General features: G+C 40.6%; 1 protein-coding gene across 8 annotated transcripts in view; it reads left to right on the plus strand.

Moving 5' to 3' along the window:
- IFT80 (intraflagellar transport 80) overlaps positions 1 to 13351 on the plus strand; it is a 122328-nt gene that overhangs the window by 60357 nt on the left and 48620 nt on the right. For all 8 annotated transcript variants that reach the window (XM_078389040.1, XM_078389046.1, XM_078389045.1 and 5 more), the window contains one exon: positions 13027 to 13206. In XM_078389040.1, the coding sequence (XP_078245166.1) occupies positions 13027 to 13206 (180 nt within the window). The remainder of the gene's footprint in view (positions 1 to 13026; positions 13207 to 13351) is intronic.

Genomic DNA, 13351 nt, shown 5'->3' on the forward strand with positions numbered 1-13351 from the left:
GGCCCTCACTACTCTTGTTCATGTGTTCGTAATCTCGAGGTTAGACCATTGGAACACACTCTACATGGGGCTGCCTTTGAGATTGATGCGGAAACTACAAATGGTGCAAAATGCGCAGCCAGGCTTCTTATTGGGGTGAGAAAATATAAGCATATCTCCCCCACCCTGGCTGCTTTGCACTGTTTGCCCATTCATTTTCGCATTGATTTCAAAGTACTAATGATGACATATAAAGCCCTAAACGGTTTGGGACCTCAATACCTGGCAGATCGCCTTCTCCCACCCAGGTCTACCCAAATCACTTGACAAAGCCAGCAGGGACAGCTGTGGGGCCTTACGCTGAGAGAGGCCCAGAAGGAAAGAACAAGAAACCAGGCCTTCTCGGCAATGGCCCCTCGTTTATGGAATACCCTCCCAACGGAAATCCGTCTGGCTCCCTTGCTGGGCATTTTTAAAAGCCATTTAAAAACTTGGCTCTTTAGGCAGGCCTTCCCTCCAGTCAATTAACTGATTTTTGTTTCTTAATTATCCCCATCTTGATAATGTATATATGCATTAATTAGTAGGTTTTTATTATTATGTATGTTATATTGTATTTTATTACTCATGTAAGCCGCCCCGAGTAAACTTTGTCTAGAGGGGTGGGGTATAAGTTCAATAAAAGTAAAAGTAAAGTAAAAGGTGGCGTCGGTGGTCCGTACCTCCTTTTTTCATCTTCAGCGGATAGCCCAGCTGCGTCCCTATCTTGATGTTGGGGCGCTCACCACGTTGGTACATGTGCTTGTAATCTTGAGATTAGACTACTGTAATGCGCTCTACGTAGGGCTGCCTTTGAGGCTGATGCGGAAACTCCAAATGGTGCAGAATGCAGCAGCCAGACTCCTTAGTGGGGTGAGAAAATATCATCATATCTCTCCCACTCTGGCCCCTTTGCACTGGCTGCCCATTCGGTTCCGCGTCGACTTCAAAGTTTTAATGCTTACGTATAAAGCCCTAAACAGTTTCGGCCTTGATACTTGGCAGAATGCGTGCTACCACCAAAATCTACCTGTATCACCCGATCAAGTCAGGAGGTGAGGCTGAGGAGCCTGAAGCCGAGAGAGGCCCGGAAGGATAAAATAAGAAACTGGGCCTTCTCGGCAGTAGTTCCTCGCCTCTGAAATAACCTTCTTCTGGAGGTTCGTGCGGCCCCTTCGCTGGGCATCTTTAAAAACCAACTGAAAACTTGGATGTTCAGGCAGGCCTTCCCTCCAGTTAATACTTGATTTTTTTTCTTCCTCTTTTTTCCTTATTTTTCCATCTTGAACAACTGTTTTACTGATGTTTAAAATTTTGTTATATTTTAAATTTTTATTATATATGTTGGAAGCCACCCAGAGTAGTCGATTACTAGATGGGTGGGGTACAAATGCGATAGATAGATAGATAGATAGATTAGATAGATAGATTAGATAGATAGATAGATAGATAGATAGATAGATAGATAGATAGATAGATAGATAGATAGATAGATAGATAGATAGATAGATTGGTGCCCCGCATAGTGACGATAATCCGTTCTGGATAAATCGTCGCTATCCGGATTCATCACTATACGGGGCAAAAAAAACCCATAGGAATGCATTAAACCCTGGCCCCGATCCCCACCTGCACCCCTGGGGCGGGCGCCGAGCCAGAGCGCTGCAAAGGAGGAGGCGCCCACCCTGGACTGGGATCAGGGCGGCAGCGGCTGGACAGGGGGCGCACCAGAGACCCCCTCCTCGCCCCGTCTGCACCCCGGGAGAGCCCCGCCAAGGAGACCGGTCGTCCGGGGCTGGCTGGCCGTCCAGGGCTGGCTGGCTCCCCTGCGGTCCTTCCCAAGCCCTAGCCGGCATTTTCGCCCAGCTGAGCGGCGGCGGCTTCGGAAGCCACCGCCGCTCAGCTGGGGAAAAATGCCAGCTAGGGCATTGCGCTGGGGGCACGGGTGAGAGCGAGGGGGAGGGAGTGCGGCCGTCTCCAGCCAGCGAGGGCTCGGAGGCAGGCAGCCAGGAAGGGGCGTGCCTCTGACAGCCAGCCAGCCCCAGATGCCTGGTCTCCATGGCCAGGCGAGAGCGAGGGGGAGGGAGCACGGCCGTCTCCAGCCAGGGAGGGCTCGGAGGCAGGCAGCCAGGAAGGGGCGTGCCTCTGATGGCCAGCCAGCCCCGGATGACCAGTCTCCTTGGCGCAGACCGGTCTCTCCCGGGGCGCAGACAGGGCGAGGAGGGAGTCTCTGGCACGCCGCTCCCCCCGTCCAGCCGCTGCCACCCTGATCCCGATCCCGGGTGACCGTCTCCTCCTTTGCAGTGCTCTGGCTCGGCGCCCGCCCCAGGGGAGCAGGCGGGGATCAGGGCCAGGCCCTTCGCGCCTCCTTCCCTCTCTCCTTCCCTCCCTCCTCCCAAGGCACCAATCCGGAGCGCCCCCCCTCTCCCCTCCTGACCTGCGGGCCTTCATCGCTAAACGGAGCGATTGCTATGAGAGGCACCACTGTAGGTAGGTTGATTGATTGATTGATCGATCGATCGATCGATCCGAGGTGTGTTGCACACACGTGCGTCTTGCCTCTTCAAAGAAGTGCTGAATCAGGGATTTCAATGTGAGAGTCTGTATGTTGATCTCTTGTGTTATTTTCAATGTATTTTAAAATACTTTTACAATTCTTCCTCCTGCCACTTGTGCTCCAAGAACTCAAGGATGTGTCAAGGTTGATGTTCAGATAAAAGAGTAAAGCAAGAACAAAGAGGAGCTGGAAGTTCTTTTCCTCAACAAACCCTCACATGTATAATAAATGAGAAACAGATATAAAATGCATATAATGAAGTTCAGAAATCATCATTCAGCATTTTTTCCTGAATCTAAAAATGTGTTCTCAATCATAACTTCAAGGTCTGTTCATTGTTAATTTAATTTTACTTCTAAAGTCATTTTCAGTCAACTAAGAAAATTGTCAAAAGTTGGAAGTTTATATTTTAAATCTTCATATATGTTTTTTTAATTATTAAATTGATAAATGGCTACTTCTAATTCAGGATGGTGCAGGTGTTCTGGCAAAATCATTTACTTTTAAAGCTTTTAAACTGTAATCTTTTCAGACAATAAAGTGTTTTTTTAAAAAAACTGTACTTCTTTGCCAGAATAATGGATTTTCCAAGTATTTGCAGCAGGACTGATATATAGATAGATACAATCGTGCCCCGCTTAATGATTACCCCGCATTACGACGAATGTGCTTCCCGACAATGTTTTTGTGATCGCAATTGCGATCGCAAAGCAGTGTTTTAAATGGTTTTTCTTGCTTTGCGAAGATTGGTTCCCTGCTTCGGGAACCGAATCTTCGCATTACGATGATCAAAACAGCTGATTGTCAGGTTTTCAAAATGGCTGCCGGGTGCAAAATGGCTCCCCGCTGTACTTAGAGATGGATTCCTTGCTATACAGGCACCGAAAATGGCCGCCGTATGGAGGATCTTTGCTGGACGATGAGTTTTTAGCCCATTGGAATGCATTAACCGGGTTTTAACGCGTTTCAATGGGTTTTTTAATTTTGTTTTACGATGTTTTCGCTCTACAGCGATTTCGCTGGAACGAATTAACGTCGTTAAGCGAGGCACCACTGTAGATCGATCAATCGATCGATTGATTGATCTACAGTGGTGCCTCGCTTAACAATGTTAATTCGTTCCAGCGATAGATCACCAATCAATCACTGTGCTAGCTCTTACTGTAGAGATTCACATCTATCATTGTTTATTATATTTAATAACAGTTTGCTTTGCTTAATAAAGAATAAGATACAATAAAATGTTTGTAAAGCTATTGAAGAAACTAACTCTGTTAACATCCCTTTCCATTGCCACACCTTTGGATGAAAAGACCTGGTGCCTACAGAAATACTAGTATCCAGTATTTTTCTTGATATTACGTTCCACAATACTGCAACAGTAAAAAGTGCTGCATATATTTTCATACTTTTAAAAGAAATGTTAATATAGAGTGAAATATGACTGCAGTTACTAGATTTATTCAGATATAAATAACAAAATTTGAAATTGCTATTGGTGCTGCTCTTAAAATACATACAAATAAGCAGAATGGTGTGGGAAGGAAAAGAAACTGGTTTTGAAAGGAAACTATAAAATCACAGTCATAAGAGTGTCAGATTTTAAAAATAGCATAAATAAGGACATTCTCAGTTGCAAACACTCAGACTACTGTGTCACAGTGTTAAAATATCAAAGACAATTCTTTCCAATTTTTTCAACAGCCATGGTCATGTTGAGGATTCTAATTTATGTTACAGTTTGTGAATCTGGTATCAGTGTGAGTTATTTTCTATTAATAGCAAGAGAAGGCTAGAGTTAAATCACAATTGGCAATGTCTGATGTTATTGTTAGTTGTTTGTCAGACCCTAACACATTATAAATTTATTTCAAGTTGACCATACAGCTACAGTATGATCTGCTGAACCCACAGTAGATCATACTGTAGCTGTTCTTAATTTTAAACAGAGCTTACTATGAAGGATTCTGAGGTGAGGTATTGACAGTAGCTATAATCAGATACTATCTATTTCTTTGCAGCTAGCAGGAATAATTTATGAGGATTTGTCTGTATACAGTTTTTTGCTGCTTCATGCAAGTTTTTTTCCTTGACTTAAGTATAAATAGCTGCTAAAGAATTAGCCATGCTGGTGCTGAGAGAGAAAAGAGAATGAGTCACATAACCAATGTGATACTGTTTGAAGAGAACCAGACCTGGCTTTCTGGTCAACACAGACATTTTTATTGTGTCTGATGTAATGGAGCTGAATCAGCGAATTGCTCCCTCGAGAGCCATCAGGAGATATACATATCATTAACCCTTCTGCAGCATATGCAACTAGTTACAAAACATAATTTAATTAAATACGCTAACATACACCCTTTTGCTTCCATCTCTTTTCTGCTTCTTGTCTGTTTCTTTGTTCTGCATATTGTAGTTTATCACTTTTACAATAGTACTGCTTTGAAACAGTCTTTGTTTAATGTGTCATTCACAAATTTTAAAAAAATCTGCATTGTGATGATTGCTCTTAGCAATAAATTGAGTTCAAAGCCAAGCACATTTATATAAAAAGTAGTTGTTTTCTTTGTCCCTGGTTTTTAAGCTTAAAAGCTTTTAAATAAAAGACCAGTGCTTGAAACTTCTGATTATTCGTACATACCTAATGAGTGACTTCCTGTGGATTTGCATGCCTGCATTAACACTGTTGGTCATGTTGCAGTACTTTATTTTACACAAAAACAGAGGGCAGGAAGGACTGAAGCTTTCTAATATTCTGCCACCCACCCCCGTAGATGCAGAAAATGAATCGGAAGAGAGGACCCCATGGAATGAAAGAAGCTCTTACAAAAACAAAACATAAATTTAGCATTATAAACTACATAATCAGTTTACTTTAGATTGACATCAGATAGCATATATGAAAGTCATATTTTCGTTTTTAAAATATTGCACATGTCCTTTCTAATAGTAATTCCTTAGTTTTGTTTGTTTGTTTTGTTCCCCAAAGTTAGCCAACCTTCTTGAAGTAATGATGGGCTTTTTTAGTAGTTAAGAAAACTCATTTTTTTTTATCAGCACAGTTTTACTAAATACATAAAACAAAATCTTACATAGTTATTTACTCTGAGAACTGGTACATTATGGCCAGTATAATTTTGCTAGTCTGAGTAGATCCATTGACTCAGTGGGATGTACATAACTGAATGTTACGAGAACTGTTATACTACTAGATAAAACAGAGAGATAAAGAACATAATTTAACAATGATACGTACTAAGACTTCATAAAGTTTAAACAAATTATCCAGTATGAAATGTGTTAGCCCCAAGTTTGTTTGTTTTTTTGTTTGATTTATACCCCGCCCATCTGGCCTTAAAGGCTGCTCTAGGCGGTTTGTTTGTTTGTTGAATTTATACCCCACCCATCTAGACCGGTCTACTCTGGGTGGCTAACAATGATAGATAAAATAAAAACAATATAATAAAATAAAAAACAGCAGTAGTAATATAGTTCAAGATAGGAAAAATATTCAAGTGATTCAAGTTACATATCAGAGAGTAGTCTGCTGCTTGCTTCCACTAAAGAGTACATCTACTGAATCAATTGCTGATTCGTAAGTAAATAGTTCTCTTTTATACTATATGAATACTTCTTTCTGAGGAATGCAAGTCATAGGAAATGCACACGTCTTTTAAGAAGCAAGTGAAGATATTTATGTTTGATGTGATTATGCATCTCGGTGGCTGTCTTAAATTTTTTATCCATTTAATTTATAAAATGCCTATTTTTATGACAGGAAGAATCTGAGTGGAAAGAGGGCCTATATTTTAGAATATCTAGTATAGAAAACTGGGAATAAGATTCAGAGAGAATTCTGGACCTCCATTCACTTTGTAAAGGCTGTAAAGTAAAAGTCTGCACTCGGTTTTTGCCATGCTCATGTGGGGATTAAACCTGCTTATTACCTCTCCTAGGTCCTCATGTCTAATGTTAGAAGAAGGAATAGCACCCTTTTATCTATACCCCAAATACCATACAATGATGGACAGTAACTTTTGTATCAATAGACAGCTGTCTATAAATAGGAAAGTAAAGCTTTGAAAATGTGTTATTGTGAAATCCTTTAAAAATCCAGCTTGCTTTACAATCACTTGATTATTTTCTTTACCCTGTTGTAAGTCTATGTAGGTTTTTACTGCAAAAAGAAAGCAAGTCTTCTCATGTTGGCATGAAACAGTTTCCAAACCCATAATGAGGTAGCTTTACTAGGTTCAAAAACTGTGCAAGCTTTTCTCTTCATTGGACAAGATGGTGGGAAAGTAATGGGCAGGGGAGGAAGAGTTTTACTCCTTGCTTGTTGCCATGTTGTCCTGGAGGGTAAAGGAGGAGATACTTACCATACTAAGAAATGGAATTTGGTCTGGTAATACAGTGTTTCAACATAAAAAACCCCAAAAAACTAAGATCATGGCCACTGGTCCCATCACCTCCTGGCAAATAGAAGGGGAACATCTGGAGGCAGTGACAGATTTTAGTTTCTTGGGCTCTATGATCACTGCAGATGGTGACAGCAGCCACGAAATTAAAAGACACCTTCTTGGGAGGAAAGCAATGACAAACCTCAACAGCATCTTAAAAAGCATCACCTTGCCAACAAAAGTCCGAATAGTCAAAGCTATGGTTTTTCCTGAAGTGATGTATGGAAGTGAGAACTGGACCATAAAGAAAGCTGACCGCCGAAGAATTGATGCTTTTGAACTGTGGTGCTGGAGGAAACTCTTGAGAGTCCCCTGGACTGCAAGGAGAACAAACCTATTCATTCTAAAGGAAATCAACCCTGAGTGCTCACTGGAAGGACAGATCCTGAAACTGAGGCTCCAATACTTTGGCCATCTCATGAGAAGAGAAGACTCCCTGGAAAAGACCCTGTTGTTGGGAAAATGTGAAGGCAGGAGGAGAAGGGGACAACAGAGGGTGAGATGGTTGGACAGTGTCCTCGAAGCCACCAACATGAATTTGACCCAATTCCAGGAGGCAGTGGAAGACAGGAGGGCCTGGCGTGCTCTGGTCCATGGGGTCACAAAGAGTCGGACACGACTAAACAATGCAGTGTTAGTTTCACTGGAAAGTTGGAACTTTTTGGTTCTCCTTATTAGACAATACAATTTCACACAGTTAACACAGAGCTTTATCTTTTCTGTTTGGGCAACCAGGCTGCTTAGTGAATGGAAAACAAAGCCGCCATGCAGTGTTTATGCTGTCAATGCTGGATTAGACTAAAAGAAGTCAGTATGTCCCACTCTTCAGTACAATGGACCCCTCCAGTGCACGTCCCACTGCTAAATGGCTAGATTGGGTGCTCTTAGTTGGGAAATATCATATGGTGGGATAATGCTAATATGCTTTGTAAAAGTTATTGAAGCCACTTTCGTTATATTTGTACTTGGATGGATGGCTCAGCTACAAAATCTGGCCGGGTAACTACTAAAGGTGTTAGCATTTCTGTTTCGTCAGTTTTGTGTCTTTGTGAGTGATAAGCTTTTGGTGGCATTCCAGATGTTTTTGGGCTTCCATATCTATTCAGTCGAAGGCTCATGATGTCAGTTATAATTCTGGAGTTCAGTCTTTACAGAGCAGATTGTAGTGTCAGGATGACTCTTTTAACACTATTAGTAAAAATATATATTTCTAAAGCAAAATATCCAGTCTCTCGTATACAGGAAAATAGTAGTGGTGATGATGATTGCACACTTCTCAGTTTTGAGTAATGGGAAAATCCAGAAGCTGTACTGCTGAGTTCCTTTTTTTAAAATAAGAGGACAACTAGTGATTTACAGTAAAGTATTTGTTTGAATTAGAAAGGATTAAAATAAGTTAGAGGCAGTCTCTGTAGCTACTCCCTAGAGAGAAACTTATACAGTTCCTGCAGTCACCACCCAAGTTGTATCTTTGGTTTCAGTTAACTTTGCCAAAAACTCTGATCTGTCTCTCTGTCTGATTTACTTAATTTCAGACTGCAGATTGTTTTTTGCTATTTCTGTTGTCAAATTTTTATCCTTATCACATTTCCAAAGCCAGAGAGAGATTTCCAGCTATAAAGTACTATCTACTGCATTTAGCTTCTGTTGATGAAACATAAATGATGATCTTGTCGAGCAAGCAATCACCTTAACAGTTTGTTGCACTTGAACGTGTATTTTATCATTACAGTGGTGCCCCTCTTGATGATTACCCAGCTTCACGACAAAATCACTTCATGATGAGGTTTTTGCGATCGCAATAGCGATCACAAAACAATGATTCAAAGGGGAAAATCTGTTTTACGACGAACGGTTCCCTGCTTCGGGAGCTGATTCTTCGCATTACGACGATCAAAAACAGCTGATCGTCTGGGTTCAAAATGGCCGCATGCTGTTTTCCGGACCTATTTCTGGAAGACAGCGACCGAAAATGGCTTCCCCTGTGGAGGATGTTCGCTGGACGATGAGATATTTTGCCCATTGGAACGCATTGAACCGGTTTTCAATGCATTTCATTGGGTTTTTTTCTGTCGCTTGATGATATCGCTTAACAGCAATTTTAACGGAACAAATTATCGTATTCAAGCGGGGCACCACTGTACTGTATATGGGAAGAAATAATTTTTCTGCTATTTCTATGATTTCCTTTAAATATTCTTGTAATGCCTAGCAGTGCTTTTTTGTTTGGTATATTTATATCCCTTTGACATCCAAAGCGGAGTGAAACAGGACTGTGTCCTCGTGCCAACCCTGTTTGGGATCTTGTTCACGGTCATACTGAAGCGTGCCTTTGGAACTGCAGCAGAAGTTGTCTATCTCCAGACCAGATCAGATGGAAAGCTCCTTAGTCTCTCTAGATTGAGAGCAAAGACCAAAGTCCAACTGAAATGCATGAGGGATTTCCTCTTGGCCGATGATGTATCCATTGTTGCCCACTCTGCTGAAGACCTCCAACAACTCATGAATCGTTTTAGCAAGGTCTGCCAAGACTTTGGACTAACAATCAGCCTGAAGAAAAGACAAGTCATGGGCCAGGGTGTGGACTCACCTTCCTCTATTACCATCTCCATGCAAGAATTGGAGGTTGTTTATGACTCTGTGTACGTTGGCTCAACGATCTCTGACACTCTCTCCCTAGATGTCGAGCTGGATAAATGCATTGACAAAGCAGCTACCATGTTCTCTAGACTCACAAAGAGAGTATGGATTAATAAGAAGCTGATGGCATACACCAAGATCCAGGTCTTTAGAGCCTGTGTCCTGAGCACACTCCTGTACTGTGGTGAGTCCTGGACTCTTTGTGCATGGCAGGAGAGGAACCTGAACACATTCCATATGCGTTGTCTCTGATGCCTCTTTGGTATCACCTGGCAGGACAAAGTTCCAAATAGAATAGTACTAGAATGAGCTGGAATTTTTATCATGTATACATTACTGAAACAGCGACGTCTATGGTGGCTTTGGCATGTTGTGAGAATGGCTGATGTTCGGATTCCAAAAGATCTCCTGTATGGAGAATTAGTGCAGGGAAATCACCCCAAAGAGAGACTACAGCTGCGATACAAGGATATCTTCAAGCGGGATCTGAAGGCCTTGAGAATGGACCTCAACAGATGGGAAACCCTGACATCTGAGCATTCAGCCTGGAAGCAGGCTGTGCATCATGGCCTCTCCCAATTTGAAGAGACCCTTGTCCAGCAGGCCGAGGCAAAGAGGCAGTCCTGGAAGCAGCAAAATCAGAGAGCTGGACAGGGGACAGATTGTACTGTATTTGTCTTCAGTGTAGAAGGGATTGTCACTCTCGAATTGGCCTTCTCAGCCACACTAGATGCTGCTCCAAGTCATACAGAGCCCGTTACCACAGTCTCTCGAGACTGAAGGATACCTAATCTAAAATCTAATTTATATTGAAAGTGAAATGGAAGCTGTGTGCTGGAAACTATTTATTATAACGTACACTCTTCTACTTTGGCTGGGTAGCAGAAATTATTACACAAGTACAGTATCATGATCTTTGATGTAGTGATTGCGTAACTACTGAAGATCTCACACTGTGGCACTATAGTGGGTTGATCTTCTGATGTCAGCAAATACCCACTATTGATTGCAAAATACAGCATGATACGAATTGCTTGACATATACAGTGAGTATCAATGGGATATGGTAGCAACAGGACCAGCTGTAAGAGTCCTGCTGTAAGAGTGGTTATCTGGTAGGTTATATAAGACACAATGAACATGTGGTCCACATATTGCTGATGAACTATTACTTCTCATGATGATTGGCCATGTTGGTGGTTCTGTGGGAAATTGTAGTCCAAGGAAAGCTGAGTTAAGTAAAAGGTCATGTTTGCAATTCAGCCAGTGAGCTTAATGTCTGGCTAGGAATTTGAACCCAGGTCTCCCAGGCTGAAGTCAACATATCACTGTGATACGTTCGTCTTTTAAAACAGCTGAAAATTACTTTCAAGTTATTAGCCAAAACTTTGTTGCTTAGTGTAATAAATTGGGCTAGAGTGGGCCCACGAAGTCAGTAGAAATTTAGTGCTCTATAAGTTCAAATGATTCAAGTGGGCCTACTCTAACTATGACTTATTATTCTAAAGTGAGTTGCAGTTAGAGTCGGCTCATTTAAATAAGTAATATGGAGCAGCTGACTCACTAAATCCCCACTGATTTAGTGATTCTTCTCTAGTGCAAATTGCTACACTAGGCAACAGAATTTGGGCCATTGTGTAATTTCTGAAATAGAGGAGGGTTGAATGAAAGTTCTTGTCATAATATATCACCTTCTAAAATGTCTCAGTATCCGCCCCCCAGCTAACATGGTCATGTTTATGACCTGGGGGATGGGCATGAATGAAATATGAACCAAGGATAAAGCACTAGCTTCACATACTGTTCAAATAGGTGTTATGAAGACTGCATCAGTTTGTCTCATTCTGCATGTCTTGTCTCAGGTTTCTAGTACGATTGTCTGAGGAAGAGATCCCTCCAGAAGGGAACTATCCCCCTATGGATTATTTCATGTTCATATAAAATTATTCACAAGAGTCTTCTGTTGCACCTAACAACAATTCAGTGTTATTTAGAAATTTAGATGTTAGTATCCTTATCCAATTGCAGACGTATTTAGTTATTTAACATTGGGTTGTGTGCTAAATAATATAAACAAGTGTGGTGGTTTCTTTCATTTTGCGCTCGCTCAACAAAAAAGACAAAAAATTGCCTTTCTCTGGCATGATACTGTCTTACTTTAAGATAAGTAATATGCCTTTGCTTCAAATTATTATTATTATTATTATTATTATTATTATTATTATTATTATTATTATTATTATTATTATTATTATTATTATTATTATTAAAAATAATTGATTGACACAGTCAATCAAAAGTATAAAAACATTGACTGGTATTATATAACAGATACAACTTTTAACCAAAAGCCTAAGTATCTATTAAATATCGGTGCAGTACAGTATGTATGCTGTTCCTAATACTGCCATTTTTTGTAGTTCTGATGGTGTTATTTCTGATTTGCAACTGCTTATGATACTCTGAAATTTCCTTGATATTGTTTCTAAAGCCCCAATGACTACACGGACCACTGAAGTGTGTTTCATCCACAATCAAGATGTTTTGATTGACAGGTCTCTGTATTTTGTTAGTTTTTCCACTCCCCCCCCCCCCCCAATTTTGGCATCCCCTGGAATTGCAGTGTCAATGATTCAGACATTTCTTCATTCTGTTACTACTATGTCTGGTGTGTTATGTTCTAGTATCAGTTTGGATTCAGAAATCTCACAAGATCTTGACGTCATTTTTTGACACCTTCTCTACCTTATGTTCCCATGGGCTTTTGTAGGCTGGCAAGTTTTATATATATATATATATATATATTTCTTTTTGCACAGTGACGGGTGTGCTAATTTTGCCACTCTATCATGTCTAATTTTGTAATCTGTGTAATCTTTGGATATTCACAGATGATGTGTGACACAGTTTCGTTTTTTTCTTGGCAGAGTCGACATTTGCTGTTAGCACTAATTCCTTGAATCTTAGCTTTCATCACATAGGTTTGGAGTGCTTGTTCTTGTGCAGCAAAAATCAAGTCTTCTGTTTCTTTCGTAATGGTCCTTAGTTTTAGCCATGCTCATGATGAATTATTATCATGCTTTCTATCAATATTTTTCAGGTGTTGTCCATGTAACGATTTATTTTTCCTCCTATTTGATTTATTTTCAAATCTTTTTTTCACTGAACAGAAAACAGAAGTGTTCCTATCCCACCCGAGAGGTTATAGTTTCCCATAATTTAAGAAATATATTTATATTTAAGACAAAGGTGCCATTGGTATACAGACCCGCAGTATTAATTAATGTGTAATGTATGTATTATATATTCATTATGACTAAAATTCTTCTATGTAAAATTATTTTGCAGTGGTCCTATGCGTTAGAGAAACCAAACACCGGCAGCATATTTAATATTGCTTGGTCTACTGATGGCACACAAATAGCTGGTGCTTGTGGAAATGGACATGTGATTTTTGCCCATGTTGTCGAACAACGATGGGTGTGGAAAAACTTTGAAATAACATTAACTAAAAGAAGAACGATGGAGGTAAGTGTTGGATGTTTTGTGAGTATTAGAATATTTCTTAAATACATGTCTCACAAAGGTAGTGAGCATAAATTTTTGACAGTATTTTGGGCACCTTCTGAGTACCAATTTTGTGTTGCAAATGAAATGAATTAATAGTGACATC

This window comes from Pogona vitticeps, chromosome 3 (assembly GCF_051106095.1).
Source record: "Pogona vitticeps strain Pit_001003342236 chromosome 3, PviZW2.1, whole genome shotgun sequence".
Lineage (NCBI taxonomy): Eukaryota > Metazoa > Chordata > Lepidosauria > Squamata > Agamidae > Pogona > Pogona vitticeps.